We start from the raw sequence: 27,969 nt of genomic DNA, 5'->3' as shown, positions 1-27,969 counted from the left end.
ATCATTGGGATTTTAATTGGAATTGCATTGAATCTGTATAGCACTTTTGGTAGTATGGCCATTTTGACAATATTAATTCTGCCTATCCAAGAACATGGGAGATCTTTCCATCTTCTAAGGTTTTCTTTAATTTCTTTCTTTAGTGTACTGTAGTTCTCATTGTAAAGGTCTTTCACCTCTTTTGTGAGATTGATTTCCAAGTATTTTTTTTTTGATGCTATTGTGAATGGGGTAGTTTTCCTGATTGTTCTTTCCAAAGATTCATCACTTATGTATAAAAATGCATTAGATTTATATGCATTGATCTTATATCCTGCTACTTTACTGAATTCACTTATGAGTTCTAAGAGTTTTCTGGTGGAATTTCCTGGTTCCTCTAAGTATATAATCATATCATCAGCAAATAGGGATAGTTTGAGTTCTTCTTTTCCTATTCATATCCCTTTAATTTCTTTGGTCTGTCTAATTGTTCTGGCTAGAGTTTCAAGGACGATATTGAATAGAAGTGGTGAAAGAGGGCATACCTGTCTTGTTCCAGTTTTTAGGGGGAATGCTTTCAGTTTTTCACCATTTAGAATGATATTAGCCATGGGCTTAGCATAAATGGCCTTTACAATGTTAAGGAATGTTCCCACTATCCCTATTTTATCTAGTGTTTTGAGCATGAAGGGGTGCTGTATTTTATCAAATGCTTTTTGTGCATCTATTGAAATAATCATGTGATTCTTGACTTTAAGTCTATTGATATGGTGAATGACATTTATTGATTTCCTGATGTTGAACCAACCTTGCATCCCTGGGACGAAACCTACTTGATCATGGTGCACCATCTTTTTAATGTGTTTTTGTATGCGATTTGCTAAAATTTTGTTGAGGATTTTTGCGTTGATGTTCATTAAGGATATTGGTCTGAATTTTCTTTCCTCAATGTGTCTCTGTCTGGTTTAGGTATCAGTGTGACATTGGCTTCATAGAATGTGTTTGGGAGGGTTCCCTCCTCTTCTATTTTATGGAATACTTTGAGAAGTATTGTAATGAGCTCTTCTTTAAAGGTTTTGTAGAACTCGACTGAGAACCCATCTGGTCCCGGACTTTTCTTTGTTGGTAGGCTTTTGATGACCGTTCTATTTCATTACTTAAAATTGGTCTATTTAAATTGTGTATGTCCTCCTCGTTCAGTTTAGGCAATTCATATGTCTTTAGAAACCTGTTGAGGTCTTCAAAATTTTCTATTTTGTTGGAGTATAGATTTTCAAAATAGCTTCTAATTATGTTTTGTATTTCAATCCTGTCTGTTGTGATATTTCCTTGTTCATTCATTTAGTGATTGTGAATCACTAAATTGAATCATTTAGTGATTTGGGTTTTCACTCATCTTCTCTTTGTTAGTGTGGCTAAAGGTTTATCAATTTTGTTTATGTTTTCAAAGAACCAACTATTTATTTTGTCAATTTTTTGTATTGTTTCTTTTGTTTCAATTTCGTTGATTTCAGCCTGAGTTTAACTATTTCCTGTCTTCTATTACTTTTGCTGCTGGTCTGTTCTTCTTTTTCTAGGGCTTTGAGCTGTAGTGTTAGGTCATTTATTTGTTGAGTTTTATTTCTTTTATTGAATGCGCTCCATAAAATAAATTTTCCTCTAAGGACTGCTTTCATAGTTGACCAGAGATTTTGATATGATGTTTCTTTGTTCTCATTTACCTCTAAGAATTTTTTAATTTCCTTCCTAATATCTTCTGTTATCCATTCATCATATAATAGCATATTGTTTAATCTCCAGGTGTTGGAATAGTTTCTGTTTGTTACTCTCATTTATTTCTAACTTCAATCCATTATGATCTGATAGAATACAAGGTAGTGTCTCTATCTTCTTGTATTTGCTAACATTAGCTTTGTGGCATAATATATGGTCTATTTTAGAGAAGGATCCATGTGCTGCTGAGAAGAAAGTGTATTCGATCTTGGTTTGATGGTATATTCTATAAATGTCCGTTAAGTCTAAATTATTGATTGTGTTATTGAGATCTATGGTTTCTTTGTTCAATTTTTGTTTGGAAGATCTGTCCAGTGGTGAGAGAGGTGTGCTAAAATCACCTAGTATTATTGTGTTATGGTCTATTTGGTTTCTGAAATTGAGAAGGATTTGTTTGACATACGTGAATGAGCCACTGTTTGGGGCATAGATGTTTATGATTGTTATATCTTGCTGATTTATGCTTCCCTTAAGCAGTATGTAATGTCCTTCTTTATCCCTTCGGACTAACTTTGGCCTGAAGTCCACATTATCGGAAATGAGGATGGATACTCCAGCTTTTTTGCTGAGTCCATGTGCATGGTATGTTTTTCCCCATCCTTTCACCTTTAGTCTATGAGTATCTTTTTCTATGAGGTGAGTCTCTTGCAGGCAACATATTGTTGGATCTTTCTTTTTAATCCAATCTGCCAGTCTGTGTCTTTTGATTGATGAATTCAGGTCATTAACATTCAGGGTTATTATTGAGATATGATTTGGTTTCCCAGTCATTTGGTTCATTTTTTAAATTTTATTTATTTATTTATTTATTTATTATTTATTTATTTATTTATTTATTTATTTATTTATTTATTTGACACGACTTGGTTCCTCCTTTACTTGACAATTCCTTTAGGATAATTCCTCCCTTTGCTGATTTGCTTCTTTGTTTTTCATCTCTTCCTCATGGAATATTTTGCTGAGAATGTTCTGTAATGCTGACTTTCTTTTTGTAAATTCTTTTAGCTTTTGTTTGTCATGGAAGGATTTAATTTCATCGTCAAATTTGAAGGTAAGTTTTGCTGGGTATAAGATTCTTGGTTGGCATCCATTTTCTTTCAGGGCTTGGTAAATGTTGTTCCAGGCCCTTCTAGCTTTTAGGGTCTGGATTGAAAAATCTGCTGATATCTGTATTGCTTTCCCCCTGAATGTAATTTGGTTCTTTTCTCTCACAGCCTTTAAAATTCTGTCTTTATTTTGTATGTTAGGTATTTTCATTATAATGTGCCTTGGTGGTGGGTCTGTTGTAATTTTGTGTATTTGGAGTCCTATAAGCCTCTTGAACTTGATTTTCCATTTCATTCTTCAGATTTGGGAAATTTTCTGATATTATTTCGTTGAATAGAATGTTCATTCCTTTGGTTTGTTTCTCTAAGCCTTCCTCAATCCCAATAATTCTTAAATTTGGCCTTTTCATGATATCCCACAGTTCTTGTAGATTCTGTTCATGATTTCTTACCATCTTCTCTGTTTGTTCAACTTTGTTTTCAAGGTTAAATATTTTGTCTTCAATGTCTGAGGTTCTGTCACCCAGGTGTTCTATCCTATTGGATATGCTTTCTATGGAGTTCTTAATTTGGTTTATTGTTTCCTTCATTTCAAGGATTTCTGTTTGGTTTTTTTTCAATATCTCTAACTCTTTATTGAAATGATCTTTTGCTTCCTGTATTTGCTCTTTTAACTGTCGATTGGTGAGATCATTCGATGCCTGCATTTGCTCTTTCATCTCATCATTCAGTGCCTGCATTTGCTCTTTCAGCTCATCTTTTGCTTCCCTGATCATTTTAATTATGTACATTCTGAACTCCTTTTCTGTCATTTCTTCTGCCATGCTGTCATGGGTCTGGTCCTGGGCTTTTCTTGGTTGGTAGGCTTTTGATGGCTTCTTCTATTTCATTGCTTGATATTGCGTATGTCCTCCTGATTTAGTTTAGGTAGGTCATATATCTCTAGAAATTTGTCAATGTCTTTGAGATTTTCTATTTTATTGGTGTATAAATTTTCATAATAGTTTCTAATTATTTTCTGTATTTCAGTGGTGTCTGTTGTGATATTTCCTTTTTCATCACAAATTTTAGTAATTTGAGTTTTCTCTCTCCTTTTTGTTAGCATGGCTAAGGGTTTATCAGTTTTATTTATTTATTTCAAAGAATTGATGTTTCATTTTGTCAAGTTTTTCAATTGTTTCTATTGCTTCAGTTTCATTGAGTTCCGCTCTGATTTTAATTATTTCCTGTCTTCTATTGCTTTTGGTGTTAATCTGTTCTTTTTCTAGAGTTTTGAGGTAATGATAGTTTATTTATTTGTTAACCTTTCATTCTTTTATTGAATGCACTCCATGCAATGAATTTTCCTCTTAGCATTGTTTTCATAATGTCCCATAGATTTTGATATGTTGTATCATTATTCTCTTTACCTCTAAAAATTTTTTATCTCCTCCGTGATGTCTTCTGCTATCCATTGTTCACTCAATAGCATCTAATCTAATCTCCAGGTGTTGGAATAGCTTCTATTTTTATTTTATGGTTGATTTCTAATTTCATTTCATTATGATCTGATAAAAACAAGGTAGTATCTCTAATTTTTTTGTATTTGCTAAGAATTTTTTGTGGCATATCATATGGTCTATTTTAGAGAAGGATCTATGTGCTGCTGAGAAGAAAGTGTATTTCCTCATCGATGGATGAAATATTTTATATATGTCTGTTAAGTCTTAATTGTTAATTGTATTATTTAGTTCTATAGTTTCTTTGTTTAGTTTTTGTATGAAATGTCCTTCTTTATCTCTTCTGACTAACTTTGGCTTGAAGTCCACTTTATCTGACATGAGGATGGAAACCCCTCCTTTTTTACTGAGTCCATGTGCATGATATGTTTTTTCCCATCCTTTCACCTTTAGTCAATGGACGTCTTCCTATGAGCTGAGTCTCTTGAAGGCAGCATATTGTTGGGTCTTCTTTTTAATCCAATCTGCCAGTCTATGTCTTTTGATTTATGAGTTTAGGCCATTAATATTTAGGATTATTATTGAGACATGATTTGTAGTCCCAGTCATTTTGGTCTATTTTTGGTTTTTAATTTGACTTGATTTCTCCTTTGATTGGCTTTTCCTTTAGTGTAGTTCCTCCCTTTGCTGACTTTCATTGTTGTGTTTCATTTCCTCCTCATGGAACATTTCGCTGAGGATATTCTGTAGTACAGGGTTTCTATTTGTAAATTCTTTTAACTTTTGTTTATCATGGAAGGTTTTTATTTCATCATCAAATATGAAGCTTAATTTTGCTGGATATAAGATTCTTGGTTGGCATCCATTTTCTTTCAGAGCTTGGTCTATGTTGTTCCAGGACCCCCTAGCTTTGAGGGTCTGGGTTGAGAAATCTGCTGAGATCCAAATTGGTTTTCCCCTATATGGAATCTGATACTTTTCTCTTGTTGTCTTTAAAATTCTATCCTTATCCTGCATTCTAGGCATTTTCATTATATTGTGCTTTGGTGTGGATCTGTTATGATTTTGTACACTTGGTGTCCTATAAGCCTCTTGTATTTGATTTTCTATTTCATTCTTCAGGTTCAGGAAATTTTCCAATATCATCTCATTGAATAGATTGTTCATTTCTTTGGTTCATATCTCTGTGCTTTTGTCTATATTGATAATTCTTAAATTTGGTGTTTTCATGTTATCCCATGATTCTTTGAAATTCTGTTTATGTTTTCTTGCCATCTTCACTGTATGGTCAACTTTATTTTCAAGTTTGTATATTTTGTCTTCGTTGCCTGAAGTTCTGTCTTCCAAGTGATCTAGTCTGTTGGTGATGCTTTCTATTGAGTTTTAATTTGGTTTATCATTTCCTTCATTTTAAGGATTTCTGTTTGTTTTTGTTTTTTGTTTTTTGTTTTCAGAATCTCTATCTCTTATTGAAATGATCCTTTGCTTCCTGCATTTGCTTTCTTATCTCCTTATTGAAGAGATCTTTTGTTGCCTTGTTTGCTCTCTTATATCATCCTTTTCTTTGCAGATCTTGTTTTTTATTTTTTACAAACTGCATTTTGATTCATTGTACACAAATGGGGTATAACTTTTCATTTTTATGGTTGTACACAATTTGAATTCACACCATTTGTGTAATCATATATGTACATAGAGTAATGATGTCTGTATCAGTCCACTATCCTTCCTTCCCCCTCCCTCTCCTGCTCCATTTCCCTCTACACAATCCAAAGTTCCTCCATTCTTCTCTTACCCCCCCCATTATGTATGATCATCCACTTATCAGAGAAAACATTTGACCTTTGTTTTTTGGGAATTGGCTTATTTCACTTAGCATGATATTCTCCAACTCCATCCATTTACCTACAAATGTCATAATTTCATTCTTCATTAAGACTGAGTAATATTCCATTGTGTATATATACCACAGTTTCTTTATCCATTCATCTGTTGAAGGGCATCTAGGTTGGTTCCACAATTTAGCTACTGTGAATTGAGCTATTGTGGCTGTGTTATTGATTTTAAGTCCTTTGGGTATAAACCAAGTAGTGGAATAATTGGGTCAAATGGTGGTTCCATTCAAAATCTTCTAAGAAATCTCCATACTGCTTTCCAGAGTGGCTGCACCAATTTGCAACTCCACCAGCAATGTATGAGTGTGCCTTTTCCCCACATTCACACCAACACTTTTATTGCTTGAAAGCACCCAGAAACCACTCCAGATGCAGGAACTCATGCAATAGATTTTATTAAGCAGACAGACAGAGTGTCTCCCTGCAGGGTGAGGGTGGGGAGAAAGTGAGGAGAAGAGAGAGAGAGAAAATGAGAGAGAGATAGAGAGTAAGAGAGCACATGCAAGAATGAGAGTGAGGGGGAGAGAGAGAACGGTGGTGGAACTATTAAGTAGTCAAATTTCACAGGCTGACAATCTGGACCAATGACTGCCGAGAATGTTCACAGACTGATGAGTGGACCAAGAGTTGGCTAGGATATTTGCAGACTGTCAAACTGCGTTGTAAAATGGTGTGGGGAGGGGCAGAATATTGGCAGCAGCTGATGCCTTTTTATTTTTTTAGATACCAGGGTGGGATGATGGTCTTTCTTCTGTAACTTTTTCCTGCTGGTTAGGGGCAAAGAGTCTCATTCCTGTAAAAAAGAGGATTAGGGAGGGCTTTAGGTGGGAACACAGTTTTGGGAGATGGTGGTGTCAATAGTGAATCGCAGGTCTCGGCTTTGGGTGTCAGGGGCGGCTGGTAGTCTTGAAGGAGAAGCAGTCAATTGACCTATTGGTTGGTGAACTTGTGTGTTTCTGCCAGCTCAGGAGCTTGTGTATCTGATCTTGTAGGAATTTCTGTAGGCAACCTAGCAGGCATGGTTCTGTTTGGGAAGATCTATAGACCTTAAAAGGACCAAAAATTTCTCACTCTGGCAGTTTCCCTTGATAGTTATCAAGCACTCCTGCCTAAGAATCTCTTTTGTAGTCTCCAATCTTACTTATTCTTGGGGCTAATACTAGTGTAGGTCTTAAGTTCCAATAAAGGAACTATTGTCTTTCCTTTTAAACCCAGTTATGGCTGTATTTTGGTTATAACTGTTTTTGCTAGGTGTTCAAGACCAAGCTGGTCAAACTGACCTTGTTCCTATCTACTTAAGGGTCAGCTGAGTTCCCACAGGAATCACTTGTGGAGAACTTCAGAGCAGCTTCTTGGCACCTTTAGTGCCATTCACTAGGTAGGGTCTCCTTGATGAGGTGGTTTCCTTTGGAAGTATCAGGAATGTCTCCCTTTTTCAATGACCCTCCTCTGCAGCAGGTGCACTGATCAGCTTCTCATCCTCTAGTGATCTCATCAATCTCCCTGATTGGGAGGTCGTGTGGCCCAAAATTGCAAAGCTCCTTAGAGAAGCTCTCCCATTCCCTGGGTTCAGGCTGACTCAGAGAGCAAGAGCCAAATGCTGGTTTCCTTGTCCCCTGTATTTTAGAATCAATCTCTAAGTTTGATCTTAAACATTCAACAAGCCAGTCTCATGAGTCATAAAATAAGAGTACTGGGCTTTAACTTTAATGTTTATGACTTTACAGTTATTTACTCCCTTTTTTATTTAATTGGGGCCTATATTATCTTATCTGTCCTATAGGTGATTAATTTAGGGCATTTGTTCTTGAAGTAGTACTTCTGAAAAACATTAATCAGGCAACAATTATAGAGTTTACAAGGAAAATACAAAATGAAATTAACAACAGTAAAACACTTAGTTTGTGTAATAAATATCCAGAATTTTGACTGAGCTGTGCATTATATCCCCTGCTTGAGATCACAGTAATTTTACAACAAAAAACAATCTTTTGAATATAACTTTAAATAAGCTGAAGTCTGGCTTATTTTGGAGCCATTTCAACATGCAGCAGGGTGGGAGGCAGATCCTTATCTCAATCTCAGGTAAGGCAGGGCTCTTTACAAATCTTAGGTAAAGTGTTCTAGTTCTAAAGTTGATCTTTGCCTCTTTCTTAAATGTCATTTTAAGAAGTTTACATATATTGTTTTCTGAGTCTATGTGAATGTTAGTTAACACAATGACAATACATCCAAGACATAAATCAAGGAATGACTGAGAGACCTTTTAACTTTCCTTTTGTGTGGTAAAGTGGCAAAATGCTTTCACATTTCAGGATATTAACCTTTAAATAAATTAGGCTCTAACAGGTCCTGTTATAGAACATTAAATGGCATAAATAAATCCCCAATACTATTCTTATTGACAAAAAGAGGGACAAGAGCAAAGAGAAGGTTTGAACACCAGAAATCTCCACCTGCTCACTGCTGCAGTGACAGAAAAGTTGTATCCAAGAGGAATCTAACTTATATTGGAGTCAGATTGTGTTGCAATAGAAAATAAGCCTGCAAGATTTGAGATCTGGAGTCAAGTAGAGAGGCTGAATGTTTTTTAGAAGACAGCCGAGGGGGTGGGAGTGGCAGAGAATTTTTGATTGGGCAGAGCCCATGGCTAAGAGTTCTCAGGAGCCTGAAGAAGGGAAATAGGAGAGGAAGGGGCATTCCCACAACATCTCTGATTTCCCACATAAGAGCAGACCATCAGTGAGGGTTATCACTGTCCCTGACAGGTCTGCAGCTGAAGCCAAGGGAGAAACTGGCCCAGTGCTGGGGTTTTTGCAGGGAGAGAGAGGGAGAGTTCAGGGCCACTGTAGAAGAGCTCACCACCAGTAAAGGGAAGGTTGTCCAGAGTCAAATTCTGTGGTGGGCAAGGAGGTCAGCAATGGCAAGAGGCAGAAACACCCTATGGTGGATATTGGCCAGGGAGGAGGGGGCACAGTCAAGGCAGCTCCAGTCCCTCTGAGGGGAGAGCCAGCAGGCAATGACTGTGGATCCCATCCCAGGTTTCATTACAAAAAGTCTTTCCTACCCAGAAACATTTTCTTCTCCCTTCCGCCTAATCTAAAGTAACTGTCTTTGAGTGAATGTGTAATGATTTCACAGAAGAGCTAAATTCTGGGGAAAAAAAATATTTTCTATAATTAGAGAAAAGGGTAACTTCTACATGGTTTACATTTTAAAGACAGAAAGAGAATTAAGTTTGACCTCATGTTTGAAGCAACATACTAATGTTAGCTTAGCTTTAAATTCTTGATGAACTTGTGCACAATGTATCTGTTTGGATTCTCAGGGGAGAGCCAGGAAAGCCTTAAGGCTTTACAGGAACATGCTCTTTTCTTGCTAGGTGCTTGACACTAAAGAAAAACATTTTTCCCCTTCTACTAAATATATTTTTGTTCCTAGAACCCTTTATATTTTTGTTCATATTCTGAAATAAGACTTATAAAATTTCTGAATTTAGACAAATTAAGATGAAATATTTTATTATGTACAGTACACTGATTGAAACATAGTTGAAATTTTGGATCCCTTTGTATATAGAACTATACCTGTTAGGACTTAAGTCTTAGTAACATTATTTTTAGTGATGACACAAAGCAATTTTTTAAGCAGTTAGCATTTTAACTTTGTAAATTAATCAGATGTCTCTAACATACATATTTGAGTAATCCCATACATGACAAATCTAATTTAAAAACCAAGATATCAGACAAGTGTATTGAACAGTATCTGACATCTCTTTACTGCTGAAGAGAAGTCATAAAAACAATTGATATTAGACATTTTATAAACATCAACACTGTTAATTTGACCACCTAGAGACTTGTCGGGTAAGTAATTTCAAAGACATTTTACTTTCATTTGTTTACCCAACTTAAACTGAACCTTTTAAATCATGTGAATTAAGGGAATATGGATCCATTTTTAAAATTTTAATTTTATGAGTGCTCATTATTTATATCAATTTTGTTATCATGTGTATACATAAACAACACAACATTAAACAACATGATATACACATAACACAAAAGCAAAGGCCTTGTAGCCTTTTATAGGTGAATCTCCATTGCAATGTAACAGATGTTCAAAAATAACTCTAGAGTTGAATAAAAATAAAACTGATCAAAAAATCATTAACCTACATATGTAGGATCAAAATTGTGAACTCAAAATATATAGCATTTAAGAAAAACAAAACAAGAGTCCTAGAAGAAAAAATGATAATGGCCATTAATTATTTTAGTAAAATAGTATGAGAGTGCAAGAAAGAGAAAGGCAGAGAAAGAGAGGGAGAAGAAGAGAGAAAGAAAGTTCGGATTTGCAGGAAGAGCAAAGATAATGTAGGGAAATCTCTTTCCATTTCCCTGAACACTCTCAGAAATTAAAAAGATCCCTAAAAACATTGGGATCTAAAGTGCCTTTTGGTTTGAGGTCTGGGGTGAGATGGAGGGACTCTTAAATTAACTAAGAGGCAACCCAGCGGTTATGGGTGGGGATTGAGAGCAAGCTGCCCATTTCAAGACCGGAATTGGTGAATATAGAGGTGAGGCGTCCCTCCGTCCCCAGGGAATCACCCAAGCAAAGAACGAGTTATCTAGGGAGTCATCAATACCACTAGATAAGCATCAAGGCTAAGCCTGTAGGGGAACCTGGGTGCCTGGCATCGGAGCTCTCATAGACACAAAAATGTCACATAGAGAACCCAGGACTGGAGTAGGTCTTGCAGGAGAATGTCCTCTTAGGAATGAATCCCTGTCAGTCTGGAGCTTTCCCACCTCTCAGGAAAGAGTCCCCCATCAGCCCAAAGCTCTCCCTCAGCAGTCAGTATAGGGATTCAGCCATAATTGCAAGAACCATGGCTGGGGGTTCCCCCAACCTGCAGAGCACCTTCAGAGTGCTGGATGCTAAACAGTCACTTCCCAGGTAACCAAAAGCCAGGGGAGAAGCCACTTACCAAATGAGGCCGGTGTCTGGATGTGGAGGACAGTATCCAGGTGAATGGAAGGTGAGACCAGCATCTGGGGGGGTGGGTCTGGGGTGCCAGATGGGATTCCACTCACCTAAGTGGCAAGAGAAGAGCCCATCTGAGTCACGGCACCAATGAAAACACCTGGAGATTTTACTAAACGGACAGAGTGTCTCCCTGCAGGGTGAGAGAGAGAGAGAGAGGGAGAGAGAGGGAGAGAGAGAGGGGGGGGGAGAACATGCAGGAGAGAGCAAGGGAGAGAGAGAGAATGGTGGTGGAGCTATTAAGTAGTCGAATTTCACAAGCTAATAATAACAGATCAATGACTGATGAGATCGTTCTCAGGCCGACAATCTGGGTTGTAAAATGTTGTTGCAGGGGCATAATACTGGCAACAACTGATGCCAATAATTGTTTGTGTTCTTGATAATAGCCATTCTAATTGGAGTTAGATGAAATCTTAGAGTGGTTTTTATTTGCATTTCTCAAATTACTAGAGATGATGAGCACTTTTTTCATATATTTGCTGGTCTCCTGTATATCTTCTTCTGTGAAGTGTCTGCCCAGTTCCTTAGCCCATTTATTGATTGGGTTCTTTGTATTTTGGGTGTAAAGTTTTTGTGTTCTTTATAAATTTTGGAGCTTAGCGCTCTACAAAGTGCATGTGGGAAAGATATTGTCCCACTCTGTAGGTTCTTTTTTCACATTATTTATTGCTTCCTTTGCTGAGGAAAAGCTTTTTAGTTTGTATCCATCCCATTTATTGATTCCTGCTTTTATTTCTTGCACTCTTGGAGTCTTGTTAAGGAAGTCTGGTCCTAAGCCAACATGATGAAAATTTGGGCCTACTTTTTCTTGTTTGACGCAGGGTCTCAGGTCTGATTCCTAGGTCTTTGATCCATTTTGAGTTGAGTTTTGTGCAGGGTGAGAGATAGAAATTTAATTTCATTTTACTACATAAGGATTTTCAGTTTTCCCAGCACTATTTCTTGAAGAGGTTATCTTTTCCCATTGTATGTTTTTGGCACCTTTGTCTAATAAGAGGTAAGTGTATTTATGTGGGTTTGTCTCTGTGTCTCCTATTCTGTACCATTGGTCTACCTGTCTATTTTGGTGCCAATACCATGCTTTTTTGTTACTATTGCTCCATAGTAGAGTTTAAGGTCTGGTATTGTGATGTCCCCTGCATCACTCTTCCTGCTCAAGATTGCTTTGACTATTCTAGGTCTTTTATTCTTCAGATGAATTTCATCATTGCTTTCTCTATTTCTATGAAGAACATCATTGAGATTTTAATTGGAATTGCATTAAATCTGTATAGCACCTTTGGAAGTATGGCCAGATCATTTTAATTATGTACATTCTGAACTCCTTCTCTGACATTTCTTCTACAATGTTGTTAATGGATTCTATAAATATAGCATCTTCGTTTGTTTGGGGCAACTTTACTCCCTTGTTTTTTTCATATTGTTTGTGTGTCTTCCCCTCTAGCAGTGCAGATCCAAGGTATTATAGTTTCTACCCTATAGGCTTATAGTGTCTCTACATATTTTCAATACCTCACCTTTAAGGGGGAATCAATATTAACAGCACCCCATGCAAACAATACACAGCCTTAAACAAAACAGCTCCTATCAAGACATTTGTCTTGTCACATTAAACAGAAATGGTGTGTTCAATATTGTCTACAATATAAACAAGAGTTTCGTGAACGGGTCTAGACTTTTTATGTCCTCTTGGTTCAATGTGCCTGGATTAAATGGGTAATATGTCAATATCTTCCACATTTTCCAATTTATTGAAATACAAACCTTCAAAATCATTCCTAAATATCCTCTGATTTCAGCACCATGTGTGGTGATTCTTCTTTCACATCTCTAATTTTGTTAGATTGGGTCTTCTCTTTCATTTGGTTAGTTTGGCTAAGGGTTTTTCAATCTCATTTATCTTTTCAAAGAACCAACTCTTTGTTACATTGACCCTACATATTTTTTTCTTAATTTCATTGAGTTTGACACTATTCTTAACCCTTTTCTTGTTCCAGTACTGAAATTAGTTTTTTCTTGCTTTTTTAGGGCCTTAACATGTAACATTAGATTATTTATTTGAAATCGTTCTCTGTTTTTATGTAGGTATACAATGCTATACACCTTCCCCTACAACTACCTTCATACTCTCCCAGAGATTTTGATGTATTTCTGTTAGTTTGTCTCTAAGAATATTTTCTTCTATGACCATTCCTTGTTCAAATAATATTCCATCTGAATTTGTTAATATGGTTTCTCTTGAGCTGGGGTTATAGCTTAGTGGCAGAGTGCTTGCCTAGCACATGTGAGGCACTGGGTTCCATCCTCACACCACATAAATAAACAAACAAATAAAGGTCTTCTGCCATCTACAAGTAAAAATATTTTAAAATGATTTCTCTTTTTATCTTACTATTGATTTCTAATCATTCCATTATGATTTGACAAGATGCAAGGAATTATCTTGACTTTCTTGTATTTGATGAGACCAGTTGCATGTCCTAAATATCTATTTTGGAGAAGGCTCCATATATTGCTGAGAAGAAAGTGAATTCAGTTGTCAATGGATAAAATATTCTGTAGATGGCTCTCTGTGGATTGAGTATGTGGGTTGTCCCAGACTCATACAAAGAGGCAGAAAGTACAATCTTCCATTTTTGGAGGAGTTTGAGAATTACTGTTGCTAATGATTCTTTGAATATTTGGGAGCATTCACTATTGAAGCCATCAGGTCCTGTATTTTCTTTCTAGGCAGATTGTATTCTTATTTTTAATAATGCTTTGGCTTCTTTACTTGTTATTCATCTGGTCAAATTTTCTCTTTCATCTTGAGTCAGTTGTTAAGGTTTCTAGAAACGTCCACTTCATCTATGCTATCAAATATCTGGGCATACAATTTTTCAGAGTATCTTCACATACTCATTATTTCAGTGATGTTAATATTAATGTCCAACTTCTAATTTTAATTATTTGCATCTTCTCTCTTTTTCAACACTTAGCACCCCATGCAAACAATACACAATTTTGTTAATATTTTCAAGTAATCAAATTTTGACTTCATTAAGGCTGACTGTTGGTTTTCTATGCTCTATTTCATTAGTTTCTGCTCTTTACTATTTCCTTCTGCTTGCCTTAGCTTTGGTTTCCTCTTGTTTTTCTAGTTTTTTAAGATGAAAAGTTAATCATTTACAGGAAAATGGATGGAACTACAGACTAGCACATTAAGGGGGAAAAGTCAAACTCAGAAGTTAAGAGTCCTGTGTTTTCTCTCATATTCAGAAGCCAGAGAGGGAAAAGGTAGGGAGGGGTGAATCTCAAGAAAATCAAAGGAGATCAGTAGAGGAAAGAGACCAAAGGGTGGGAAGGGGGATGGGGGAAGTGCTGGGGAGTGGTCAAGTGATATTGTTATATTATGTATTGTGTGTATGTATGACTAGGTAACAACAAATCCCATCAGTATGCACAACTACAATGCACCAATAAAAAATGTGGAAATAAAAAATATAAAGGTAAAATATTGATTTGACAGATTTTAGAACATCCAATTACATCACATAAATATGCTCAATAGTTTGTCATTATAAAAAATTGTTATTTATTTTTTAATTTTTATAGACTATATTTTGATTCATTGTACACAAATGGGGTACATCATTTCATTTCCATGGTTGTACACAATGTAGATTCATACCACTCGTGTAATCATACATGTACGTAGGGTAATGATGTCTGTCTCATTCCACCATTTTTCATACCCCCCTCCCTCTCATTTCCTTCTACATAATCCAAAGTTCCTCCATTCTTCTCTCACTCCCCACACCCCCCACCCCAATTATATATCATTCTCCACTTATCAGGGAAAACATTTGGCCTTTGGTTTTTTGGGATTGGCTTATTTCACTTATTATGATATTATCCAATTTCATCCATTTATTTGCAAATGCCATAATATTATTCTTCTTTATGGCTGAATAATATTTCATTGTGTAAAATTGATTAATTTCATTTTTAAAGAGCTGTTTAATTTTTCTTCCAAATTAATGTAGCTATTCTATAAGTTTCCCTCTGTCCACTTACATAACTTTGTTGCATCTAATAGTTTTACATATTGTTTTTGTTGTCATTCTTTCAGTATTTTGTACACTGCCTGTGATTTATTCTTCCACCCATAGTTTACTTTCCATGATTGACTCATTTCACAATGTGTGCATATACCAAAACATCATGAGATAGTCCCTAAATATGTATAATTTCTTTCATCACTAAGGGAAATTTAACCCATGATCTATCTAGAATTGAAACTTAGGACTTGGTGGGATAAAATCAAGAGCATTTTAAAATGTACAGTTTAAATTTTGAGTATTTTAATTTCCACCTTTTTGTGAATTTTACTCTTTCCCTTCTGTTATTGATTTCTACCTTCACTCTTTTGTGGTCATAAAATTTTCATTTTATTATGTTGATACTTTTTTAATTTTCTGATCCTTACTTGGTGACTTAGCATGTGCCTAAACTGGAGAATGTTCCATGTGCAGTTGAGAAGAAGGTATGTTTTGCTGCTATTGCCCCAGGTCATTTCAGGTGTCTACCCTCTTGCAACATGACCCAGGAGGATGCTGGAGGAGGAAGGTCCTCCTGAGTCATTGCTCTTGGAAGCACACTGGGTACATTACTCTGCTAGGTTTTCTTGTTTGGGGACAGATAATCTAATCACAGATAAAAAAAGACAAAAAGAGAACACACTATACAGTGGAGAGACCCAGAAAACTTGCATTCTAAGCCCCTTTCACAAATGCCTTCTTTTCTAGAAGATTCTAGAAGGTATAGTACAGACCTTTCATCTGAAATACTGGTGTCAATCAACTGCCCATGATACTTTGTGGAAGACTATGAAAACAGAATAATGTCAGCCAAATTTTAAAAAAGCACTGAAAATTTACAATCACAGTATTGTTTAAGCTAAGATTATTTGGTCTGTTTTTCATGAAGTGAAGGATCATTTACTAAATGCTAACAGGCAGTTGGAAATTCATGAACCAAAATACAGAAAGTAGGAACTCTCACTGACCACCTAAGTTTCAGACAATGCAGTCACCTTTTCAAGGTAACAAAACAAAGAAGGCATAAGATTAGTATCCAAAAGATAACTTTAGACTTTCTCAGAACCTTATTTTTAACCATACAACCAAAACAAGATCCATCTATGCAGAATAGGAAACTGAGGCCTAGCAAAAGGAAGGACTATTCCTGGGTTCGCAAATAGCTCATTCAAGAAGCTTGTCCCAAAACACTGCCAACAGATATGTGTCTCTTCATGAGACAACAGACACTGATGCCTCACTCCATGTTTCAGAGAAATCAACAAGGACAAACACACATCACCTTTGCATCCCAAGTACTTCTCCCATTCTCAGCCTATGCATCCACTTGTGGATGGTTTATTGGAGACTGTCTGAAGCCAGGTCCTTTCCTAATGCCACTTTCATGGAGAATCAATTTGTCCAAACATCCTCCTCCTTTCCATGCAAGAAGAAAAAGGAACAGAACCCAAGTGCAGGTTAATGATTGGCATTGTGTGGCTTGATACCTGCCAAGCTTGGGTTAATATTCTTCCCCACATTTTCCACCTCCAAGTTCAACAAACTCCTCTCTCAGCTGTTTTCTCTGACCCTTGTTCCTCCCCGAAGGTTTCAGAGGCCAGGAGCCAAGAATACTTTGTGCAAGATGATAGTACCGGAAGTGCCTGAACTCACCCACTGCCACTTGTTCAGAGTTAGAGGCTCCCAGGCAGCTCATAACCTGGAAGGTCCATCCATCAGGCACTGTCAAGTGTCAACCTAGGGCAAATCCCAGGGTGAGACTGAGGCCAATCTCAAGTCCTCAAATGACCACTCTCACATTCTACCTAATGTCAGCCTATATCAGCACATGCTGGTACCAACCTCAAAGCCACAGTGTGCCATCTGACATCTCCCTGAATACAATCTCAATGGCCACCTGAACCTAGCCTCATAACCATCTTGGCACTAAGGGTGCATGTGATAATAACTTCAGTAACAGCTTCTTTTCCAAAAATATGAAGAGGAAATCTACTGCCACCCTGATGCCTTCCCTCCATGGGCCTACCTGATACAGATATCAGAACTGCTAGTATAATCCCCATATTCAGTGATGGTGCCAATATCAAAATGCACTTGCTGTTAAATTTGGTCCCCATGGGGCCACCAGGGTGGGCTAAACCAGGCAATGAAGGGAGAAGGGGAAAACATTGAAATCCCAACTCCATTCCTTATGACCTCAGTGAGGTTGATAACGAACCAGTCCATCATCACAAAGATCAGAAAAACTCATGTACACAGACTTAGTCTTCCACGAGAACAAAATGTCAACAAAGGATACCTGTCCTTACTTTTAAACCAGAATTCCAATGAGGGCAGGACAGTAGGGCCACTCATCCTTTCTCTGTTCATACCCTCAGCATCCTAGAATCTACCTCTCTTCACCACACTGAAGTTTACCTAAACCTCTCTGCCTACAGGACCTGCTAATAACAGTCCATGAAAAATTAGGAACCATCCCTAAAGGACACTCAACACAACCTTGGGTGCTACCTTTTCTGCCCAAGTACTCCCTTTCCACTGGTGGGAAACCAATGACAAGAAAGGGGAAACAGAAGGCAGGGTAGGACAGACAAGTGTAAGGCCATTGGCCTAAGGGCTTCTCATGGATGTGGGCCCTGTCACCCTCTCAGCTCTGTCCTCAATACACTCATATAAAAAGAGGAAACATTCATAATAACAATAGCATTAAAGAAATTGTTCAATAAACCCAATGAGCTTCCATAATGATCTGGGTAGAAATCCAGTGGGGCTCTTCATAAGTTAGAATCCATGGAACATCAAGGGTTTCCCACCATATTCTTGGTGGTTATTACTATTTCTCAAGGTCTGGCAAGAGCCCCTCTGTAACTGTGACTCTGAGTTACTCTTCTATAGTTCTATACAAAGTTCCACTGATATGCAACTCTGATCTTCTACTCCTTTCCCAGCAACACATGGGTTGGAAATTGAGGACCTCAATTCTGCCCATCCTGGCCTCACCTTGAGGGTCCCATGAAGAGACTGGGCATCAAGAGAGTACAGGAACAAAGCCAGCAGGTCACTACCTGGGCTCAGGTGCTCACTAAAGTTTCCTGCCAGGCTTTCCACATACAATCCCTTTCAGGATCTCTCTATCCACAGCTCTAGGTCTCTCTCACCCCAATATTCTCAAATCCATAACCCTAGAACCTCCATTCCTGAGTCCCTGAAGCTATGTCCCTCCTCACTGAAAGACCCAAAATCCACAGCCACACATTCTGTCTCATTCCAGAGAAATTCAAGACTTTGAATTATATCCTCTAAAATTCATATCAGTGAGGCCCTTTCTCAATCTGGAATCCACATACAAAGCTCAGGTACTCAACCACGTAAATATGCCAATGTCTTTAGCAGATCTCTCACATTCATAAATTCACACACTTCAGTTACCTCCTCTTCAAGTGCTACAAATTCAGCCTGGAACCCCACTGCCTGTGAGTTTTCCCAGATAACCCCCTCCTCCTTCCAGGTCATGGATGTTGCAACACAGACAGGATGCATGTTGGGGATATGATTAGGAACTAAAATGAAGCAATTATATAAACAAGTGCAAAGGCCACCCTTCTATCTCTGCGAGTATAAAGGCAAACCATCCCAGGCATCACCACCTGTCTATTATCCTCACTGCCACCATGCTGGCCTCAGAGATGCTTCTGATAGCTTTGCTGACCTGCCTGAGCACAATGGTGTTGAAGTTTTTCTGGCAGCAAAGGTGTCTCAAGGGGAAGCTGCCTCCAGGACCTACCCCACTGCCCTTCATTGGGAATTACCTGCAACTGGACAAGAACCAGATGTACAACTGCCTCATGAAGGTGCCGCCAGCCAGGGAGATGGGTGGAATGACATGGGCAAGGGACCTTCCCAGTTTTGCTTGGGCTTTTTGTCAGAGGATTGACCATGATGAGTCAGTCTTTGAACAGGGGTTATTTAAAGATTCAACAGATAGTTCCTAGCCAGGAAAGACTAGATCTTAGGATTTCAGGCTCTAGACTGTAAGAACTTGGGAGAAATGCATCCCAGACTCTGATTTCTGGGTCCTGGGCCAAGTCTGGTAATGACTCTTCTAACCACTCCCATTCACCCTCATCAGCTGAGCAAGCACTACGGCCCTGTGTTCACCATCTACTTGGGGACTCGCCGGGTTGTGGTGTTGTGTGGATACCATGCAGTAAAGGAGGCGCTGGTGGATCAGGCTGAGGAGTTCAGTGGGCGAGGCCAGCAGGCCACCTTTGACTGCCTCTTTAAAGGCTATGGTAAGTGGGACAGCATCTGGGGGAAGGTATACTTGGTGGCCTCCATTACCTTAGTCTCCCCCTTTACTCACCAGTCCCTCAAGGCTATGGAAAGCCTTTTGCTGGTCATCTCTTTGCATCCTTATCCATCATTGCCTCTCCTGTGTTGGACTGTGAGCTGTTCTAAACCTTGCGGGTCCCAATTTCTCTGTCCCTCTCTGTATCCCTGTCTCCCTGACATCGGTCTCTATCTCTGGCTCTCCCTTACTCCCTCAATGACTTCTTTCCCTGCATTGATCCATCCTTAGAACCTTGTGACATTCCCCATTGGAATCCTGCTCCTCAAATATTATCTGATCTTTTTATCATCCTCAGCTTCCCCATGATTCTTTTTCTAACCATCTCTCTTTATTTCTTCTCCTTCTTCAGAATCTCACATGATGTCCTTCTCAAAGTCCCCAGTCTCCATATCCATGCAGCAATCATTCCTCTCTCCTGACACTCTCAATTTTTTTCCTCCTATTTTTCTCTCTTCTGCAGTGCAGCCTTATATTCACTTCCAGGTCATGACTCTCTCACTTCCCCTTCCTCTGGCCCTATCCCCTTATCTCCCTCCATCCTTCCCTCCATTGGACTGTCTCTGTATCTCTCTTTCTCAGGACATATGTGTCTTCCCTCCCCATGTCTATCTTCTTCAGAATGTCTTCTTCCAACTCAGCCTCCTCTTTCTGGAGGTGTCTGACACTGCTCTGAGTTTGTAAGTCTTATGAGTCCCACACTTGCTGTGTATTCAACTTTGTCTCACCACCTTCCTCTCAGGAGCCTCCTCAGGGGTTGGTCATGGCCATTCCATCCTCTATCCTCCCTCTGTTTATTTCCCCAGGTGTGGCATTTGGCAATGGGGAGCGTGGGAAGCTACTGAGGCGCTTCTCCATCACCACACTGCGAGACTTTGGTGTGGGAAAGCGGAGTATTGAGGAGCGCATCCAGATGGAGGCAGGCTTCCTCATCGAGGCCCTGCGGAGCACAAATGGTGAGCAGGGGGCAGAGAGAGATTGGGAACCTGTGGGTTGTGTTTTGGAATGGTGATGAGCTTGGAGAAAAAGGCCTGTGCTCACACTCCTAAAATCTCATGTGGGAGTTAGTGCATCACTGCCGCACACTCCCTGAATTCTCAGATTGGCATTTCATCATCCAACTGACGCTCCCAATCCCACTTTCTCCCCTACCCTGCCCCACCTCACAGGTGCCTTCATTGATATCACCTTCTACTTGAGCAAAACAGTTGCCAATGTCATTAGTTCCATTGTCTTTGGAGATCGCTTTGACTATGAGGACAAAGAGTTACTGTCACTGCTGCAGATGATGGGACGAATCAACAAATTTGCGGCTTCTCCTACAGGGCAGGTGACCTATTCCAGTTTTGCCCTCCAAGCCCCTACCACAATCTCCCAAATGCACCCGCACCTGGCAACAAGTTCCCTAAACTCCCATATTCCTCCACACAAGGTCCCGCACTCAAGCCCACACTCCTGGGCAACTGAACAATGGCACAAGAGCCCAGGACACATCCAATACCCAGTCTCCAAGGTCTCCTGAATATCTCAACAGATACCTCCACAACACCATCTGCAGGCAAGAGAAATGCTTCCACTCAGTTCTCACCTGGGCCGGTGTTCCCATCCCAAAATACCTAAATATCTAGCAGATAATCTCTATTTCTTCTAAATGTCTTCACACCTGTAGAAGTGACAACCTCAGCCACCTCCCAAATACTTGAACACCTGGTGCTGCAAAATACAGGACACCAAAATCATTTGACCTCTGTACACCTGCCCCAAACCAGCCTACTGGAATATCTAGATCTGTGTGCCCTACACAAGCCACTTAAATACATTAACAACAACCTGGTACCCCAATCAAGAGTAACACAAAAATATCATCAGGGTTGTTCCCAAAACACCTACTAAGTGTTCTGAAAATCAGCCTATTCACACACCCTACTGAGGTACCCCCTATGAAGTCCCCCAGTGCATCTAACCACATGAACAGATATCCCTCCCACTCTACACCTGAACTATAGACCCACATTAATACCTGAACACCATTATGTAACCCCCATGTGAAATCTGATAAATATCTAGAAACTGACCACCACTTAGTCCACCTACCCAGGCAGTGTCCCATTATACTCCACCTGAACAACTCAACATTTTGAATTCCTCCATTCCCAAATCGCTTGACTATCTCAACATCTACGTGTGCGTCACAAACCATCTTTACCTGAATGTCTGAAACCTGCATGGAAGCCCACATCCATCTCACCTAAATTCTTAGACAGTGTCCCTCACGTTTAACCAACACATAAAGTTATGTACATGTTTCCATTCAGTCCCACCTAAACACATAAGCACATGGACAGGTGTCTTGAGCCCACTATCTTCATGCTCTAAGACAGGTCCCACTCCCATTGGGTGCTGCCCATGGACAGCTGTCTTGTCTTTGCTTTCTCTTTCCATACCTGCTAGCTCTATGAGATGTTCTCCTCAGTGATGAAGTACCTGCCAGGACCACAGCAACAGGTCTTTAAGGACATGCAGGGACTTGAGGACTTCATAGCCAAGAAGGTGGAGCAGAACCAGCGCACCCTGGATCCCAGTGCCCCAAGGGACTTCATCGACTCCTTTCTCATCCGCATGCAGGAGGTGCAGCCAGAAGCCAGGGTGGGGAGGTTCGAAACAGAGGGCAATTGGACTGGGGAGAGGGAGAGAACAGCAGCCCATTCACATTATCCCCCATCATAATAATCCTCAAAATTCAGATCACAACTAATCATCACTGTTCTATCTACTAAAACTTTACTGAAGCCAAAACAGGGGGGAAAAAAAAGAGCAGCAAGCTCTACAACACTGCCATATGCCTGGAACCACTTACGAGTTTGACATTGTCCAAATATTTAGCACCCATATGCTTTCTTTTGTTTAATTTTTTTATGTTGATGGACTTTTAGTTTATTTATTTATATGTGGTGCTGAGAATCAAACCCAGTACCTCACACATGCTAGGCAAGTGCTCTACCACTGAGCTGCAACCCCAGCACCCCCCCCCAATATGCTTTCTTAAACAAGGTTCTATTATGACCCCAAGTTTGTAAATGAGAGCACAGGTGGCTTGTCTGTGATCCCTAGCTCAATCCATGTCTCTCTGACTGTAAAGCTAGAGTAGCCAAACCACCAGACTCTCTAAATGTTCCTACCCCAGTCATCAGGTACACCTGTGTGAACAGGTGACCTGGTTTTACTGTGTGACATTGGAGGACTCCCACTCCCATTTTGATGTCAGCCTCCAATCTATACTGAAAGGAGATGGGCCTTTATGCAGTCTGAAATTCAAAGAGTCAAGGGAGGGGAGTCCTCCAAAGAAACTTCAACATGTCTGGGAAAGACGTAGGATGATACTGCTTAAAATTCTGTGTCCGCCTTAGAAAATATGCCTCTAACTCTCCCTGACACACTTCATCTTGATATCCCTGCCCATCCTTCTCATGGTCTCTCTATCCCTCTTTCTAAATTATTTCTACCATTTAGAAAAGTGAAAGCCAGGCTGAAAACAGACAGATCGTCAGGCAGGCAAAAAGCACAAAAAGGGCATGTCAGGCAGAACCAGAAGCCTGGGAAGAGGCCTGGAAACTGCAGAAACTGCAGATCTAGGTTCCCTCTTCCCAGCTCGGGTCTGGACCTAAGAGAGGCAGGTCCAAGGATAAAAACCAGCCAGTCCCAAGGGCATGGTTAACGGACTCAGCACGAAGCCCTCTCACCCTGCAGGAAAAGAATAACCCCAACACGGAGTTCTACATGAAGAACCTGATCATGACCACACTGGGCCTCTTCTTTGCCGGATCTGAGACTGTCAGTGCAACCTTACGCTTTGGCTTCCTGCAACTCCTGAAGTACCCAGATGTTGAGGGTAAAGTTGGAAGACCCAGGGAAGTGGGGACCCACCTACCTTCTGAACACCTCTAAGCTTAACACAATGACCCCATTTCTCCCAGGTCCAAGGAACCTCAAACTGGTCCTGCTATGGAGAGACAGGGGGATGTTAAGCTGACAGAAATGAACAGAGTTTCACTTCCTCTGAAAATATTGAAAGTGTCTGAACTGATGGATAAATGGCTCCTCTGCTGAGCACACTAGTGACAAATTCCAACCTCCAGGGTCCACCCCCTAGGTTTCCTTCCTTTGCTTCCCCTATGATTTGAGAATGAACAGGTTAACAGGTCACTGGCCAAAACTTTCATATGGCCAACATCCATTTTCAATGGTCCACATGCATGTCACACATAGATATGTGCCATGCATCCAGACTATCATTCTGCTCTGAAGCCCTTGAATATCTGAACATATATCCCCTCTTCTCTCCCAGCCAAGATCCATCAGGAGATTGACCAGGTGATTGGCAGGAACCGACAGCCCAGGTTCGAGGATCGCACCAAGATGCCCTACACAGAGGCTGTGATCCATGAGATCCAAAGATATGCAAATTTTGCTCCCATGGGTGTGGCTCACAAGGTCACCAAGGACACCATATTTCGAGACTTCCTCCTCCCAAAGGTGCTGTTCTGCCCAGCCTAGTGGGACTTACAACCCCTTCCTGGGGACCCAGAACTCCCTCTCTATTGAAAGCTTTCCATTCTCTGTCCCAATCACAAAGAATTCCTCAGCCACCTACCTTCGGCCTTCCCACCCAGTGTCTCTGGCTTCCCACAACTCCCACAGACTTAATGCCTCCAGAGATTCACTACAGTCCGCCAATCTTTTGTCTCAGGGCACATGAACCTCCCAGTACCCCCAACCTCCTGCCTTGAGAGAAAGGCTACAAATGCCCCAACCACCCTCTCTAGGACACAGACTGAGTATCTCTCACATAGACCCATCTCATGGATATTAACCACTAAGTCCCCCAGACTTCCTGAACCAGGAGACACAGAGCCCACCTTCCCTGAACTTAGTGACTCAGAGATATCAACCCCGTGACCCCAAAGCTCCTCCCTCACAGAACCCCAACTCCCTCACCTCCCACTTCCCGTCACCTCTCACTCTAATTCCCCTGCTAAGGCTTCTGTGCCCGCAGCACACTCATCCCTGAACCCCCTTATAAAATCCCCCTTCCTCCCCCTGCCAAGGACACTGACGTGTTCCCTATGCTGGGCTCCCTGCTGAGTGACCCCAGGTTCTTCTCCACACCTGACGACTTCAACCCCCAGCACTTCCTGGATGACAAGGGGCAGTTGAAGAAGATTGATGCTGATGTGCCCTTTTCCTTGGGTAAGAGACCAGGATGGCTCACACCCACGTGGGCCCCCCTCATCCCAGCTCCTCTCTCTGTGCAGCCTAGTGTCTTCCTCCAGCTGGGAAGACCCTCTTTGAAACTACCCTCTAGTCAGTTGTACTCCCCAGAACTCCCCAACATCAAGCATCTGCACCAAGACCAGAGGGAAGGGATCACCTAGTCCCTTTGTGAGATGGGAAAACAAAGACTCAGTGAGTCAGAGGACTTTCCAAGAACACACCACAAAATCTTCAGACTCTTGGAAAGAAAAAATGACAGCATAGCAGCCATATTTGAGAATTATCTTGGGTAAGGGGCACTTAAACTTCCCACAGCATCAATCTGGCATGGATCACTTCACCTCACGTACTAGGGAAACTGAGGTTCAGAAAGGATTAGAGCCTTTCCTGAAGGTCTCTCAGGTGACAGTATTGCAACCCCTACTCCCTGGAGGAATTCAGCAGGGACTGGTACCGGGGCAAGACTGCAGTCAGAACTGGTTTCACCTCCGCCCCTCCCTCCTCTCCTCTTCAGGAAAGCGGTACTGCTTGGGAGAAGGCCTGGCTAGAATGGAGCTCTTTCTCTTCCTCACCACCATCTTGCAGAACTTCTGTTTCACGTCCCCGCTGGCGCCCCAGGACATAATTACGTCCTCGAAATCTTTGGGCTTTACCAGGATCCTAACAAAATACACCATAGGCTTCCAGCCCCGCTGAGTCTGTGCTGTGCCAGGACATGAGGGGGCGGGAAGGGGAGGGGCCAGAGGTGGGACAGTGGGAGGGGCGAGGGGCGTGGCCAGTGGGGGCGGGGCTCAGGGAACGGGTCAGAAGGCGTTGGGAAAAAGCGGTCAGCTGGATAGGAGGAGAAGGAAGAGAACCGATTATTCACCTTGCTCAAGCCACATCCTTAAAAGACAGGATGTGCTGTGAACAACACCAATAATAGTAACAACTATGATGCACTGAGCAAGAATTCTGTCAGCTCTGTGCTTAAAGCATCCCATCCTCTCCCCATGAATGTTCACAAAACCATGCAGGGGGAACTCTGCTCGTTCCCATTTTTACAGGTACAGAGTTGAGGCTTAGGAAGTTAGCCGCTACCTGAGGTCTCATACACATACGTGTCCAGAAAATACTTGAACATAGATCTACGCCAGAAAGCCTTTGGCAGACTCTAAAAGTCACCTCTCCCCCCAGTAAAACCAAAGCAAGAATATTGTACATTCTCACACAAGCAGAACAGCCCTTTCCAGGGGTTTTCGGAGCCCTGGCAGGCAGGTAATCTGGCTTCACCACACACTTGCCCACACTTGCTTACTGTGCACACAAGGAACCCCTGGGCAACAAAGTCCTTGCCCTCCACCAGGTAAGGCCATCGTGTCTGACTCAGATGGTTTAGAGAATGGAAATAAAGCTCTTCATTATTGGTGTGGGGGAGAGAAACACTTTCAGAGAAGGCTGAGAGAACCCTGGATCATAGCCGTGAGTATATGTGTGTTCATGTACGGACTGAATGAAAGTGTGTGACTGCATGCCCTTCTCAGGGTAAGCGTGAGTGTGTTCTCCTGTGAGTTTCTGAAGGTGAGTCTCTTCTGATTGGGACCCACTGCAAGACTCAGCTAAGAGTTTCAGAATCTCCAGCCTGCTTTCAAATGAGTGGGTGCCACTCCCCTTAGAAGTGAGATGCTCCAGGTTGTATGTCTCCTCTCATAAGTGGAAGCTAGACAGAAAAAGGGGGCAGGGGGCGGGATCTCATGAAAAGAGAAGGGGACCAGGCAAGGGTGGGAAGGGATGGAAAGGAGAGGTACGGGGGAACTAAATTAAACAAATTATATGATTATATTGTGTACATGTACAAATATGTAACAGTGAATTCTACTGTTATGTATATTTTTAATGAACCAATAAAAAGAAAAAAGAATAGAGGAAGGAGTTAAGGGGAGGGAAAAAGAAGTACTGGGGAATGAAATGGAACATATTATGTACACCTACAAATATGTCACAATGACCCCCACTATTGTGTATGATTAAAATACACTTGAAAAAAACAGGAAAAGAGTGAGATTCTTCAGCATCGTACAATCTGAACAGTTGTATACATCAGTCTGAGAATTCTGTTTCTTAAACTAAATGCTACATACATCTGCAACTGACACCCACACAGAAACAGTAAGCACCCTATTTCAAGGACCATGATTGAGATCAAGTGAAGGGACTCCTACAAGTTTCATAAAAGGCTATGAAACTCAGGTTTCTCAATTTCTGTTATCTATGTCTTTCAACTTGGGTACAATGAATGGACCGTTTCCTGTTTCCTGAAGTGGGGATGAGGATGAACCCATAGAGTCACATTCTGTATTATCACTTCCTTTTTTTATTTGTTCTAATTTAGGGTACATGACAGTAGAATGCATTTACACATCTTCATAGATCATGCATAAAAGGAGTGTAATCTCTCATTTTTCTGATTATACATATCATCCGGAGTCAAACAATTTCATCCACATGCATGTCCCCTCACGAGGTTTCTAAAAAACTTCCACTCAGGCAGTCTTAGAACTGTGTAGTAACTAAACTGTTGCATCCTAAAACTTCTGAGTCTAAAATTCAGAATTTTGGAATCTCAGCTTCCCAGAAACTTCTGTTCAGAATCTTTAGATCACTGACGCTTGAAACGCTTGATGCTCACAATTTTTATCAGCACCCATCCTGCACACATCTTTGGGAAACATATTCCAAGCACATCTGTAGTAGCAAACTTCAGTCCTTCATGCTGAGTGATCTGAGAAAGACTCAAGAGAGGCAGGCAGAATGGAGCTTGCTAGTGCCTGCCAATGAGACACACCTCCAAGGGAAGAGAGAGTGGCTGGTAAGTTTTTGAATTGTGAGGAAGAAAGGAACAAGTAACAATTCCCAGAATCCTCAAATTTACACCTGAAAAAAGAAATCAGGAGTCATCAGGTCATTACCAGGGGACTGAGAGAGGTCACATTCTAGCCACCAGCACCTGCTTCATGGTGTTCAAACAGGACACTCTCAGCTCTGGAGTTCTGGAAGGGCCAACCCCCAAACTGTGCTGGGACTGAGGTAGAAACAGGTACCCTGGAT

At 40.6% G+C, this 27,969-nt stretch overlaps 1 protein-coding gene and 1 long non-coding RNA gene across 4 annotated transcripts in view; one reads left to right on the top strand and one right to left on the bottom strand.

Moving 5' to 3' along the window:
• Positions 1-25,626, top strand: part of LOC306648339 (cytochrome P450 2A3-like) — an 81,128-nt gene extending 55,502 nt beyond the window's left edge. The window contains exons 1-9 of one of the 2 annotated variants that reach the window (XM_079118397.1): positions 18,898-19,114; positions 19,393-19,555; positions 20,418-20,567; positions 20,781-20,941; positions 22,063-22,239; positions 23,359-23,500; positions 23,957-24,144; positions 24,717-24,858; positions 25,397-25,626. In XM_079118397.1, coding sequence (XP_078974523.1) covers positions 18,935-19,114; positions 19,393-19,555; positions 20,418-20,567; positions 20,781-20,941; positions 22,063-22,239; positions 23,359-23,500; positions 23,957-24,144; positions 24,717-24,858; positions 25,397-25,578 — 1,485 coding nt within the window. In that variant the 5' untranslated portion in view covers positions 18,898-18,934 and the 3' untranslated portion in view covers positions 25,579-25,626. Of the gene's footprint in view, positions 1-18,897; positions 19,115-19,392; positions 19,556-20,417; positions 20,568-20,780; positions 20,942-22,062; positions 22,240-23,358; positions 23,501-23,956; positions 24,145-24,716; positions 24,859-25,396 lie in introns of those variants that run through there. The other variant, XM_079118398.1, reaches the window with a different exon arrangement.
• Positions 6,808-16,980, bottom strand: LOC306648363. 2 transcript variants are annotated; one of them, XR_013760362.1, is made up of 5 exons: positions 16,917-16,980; positions 16,546-16,679; positions 15,653-15,869; positions 11,126-11,281; positions 6,808-6,925 (listed from the first exon to the last, which is right to left on the bottom strand). It is a non-coding gene; the product is annotated as an uncharacterized lncRNA (long non-coding RNA). The 2 variants fall into 2 exon arrangements; XR_013760363.1 differs by having other exon boundaries at positions 11,126-11,231.
• Positions 25,627-27,969: the final 2,343 nt, after the last annotated feature.

Source organism: Sciurus vulgaris (genome assembly GCF_902686455.1).
Source record: "Sciurus vulgaris genome assembly, chromosome: 17".
Lineage (NCBI taxonomy): Eukaryota > Metazoa > Chordata > Mammalia > Rodentia > Sciuridae > Sciurus > Sciurus vulgaris.
This window is presented reverse-complemented; position numbering and strand designations above follow the sequence as displayed.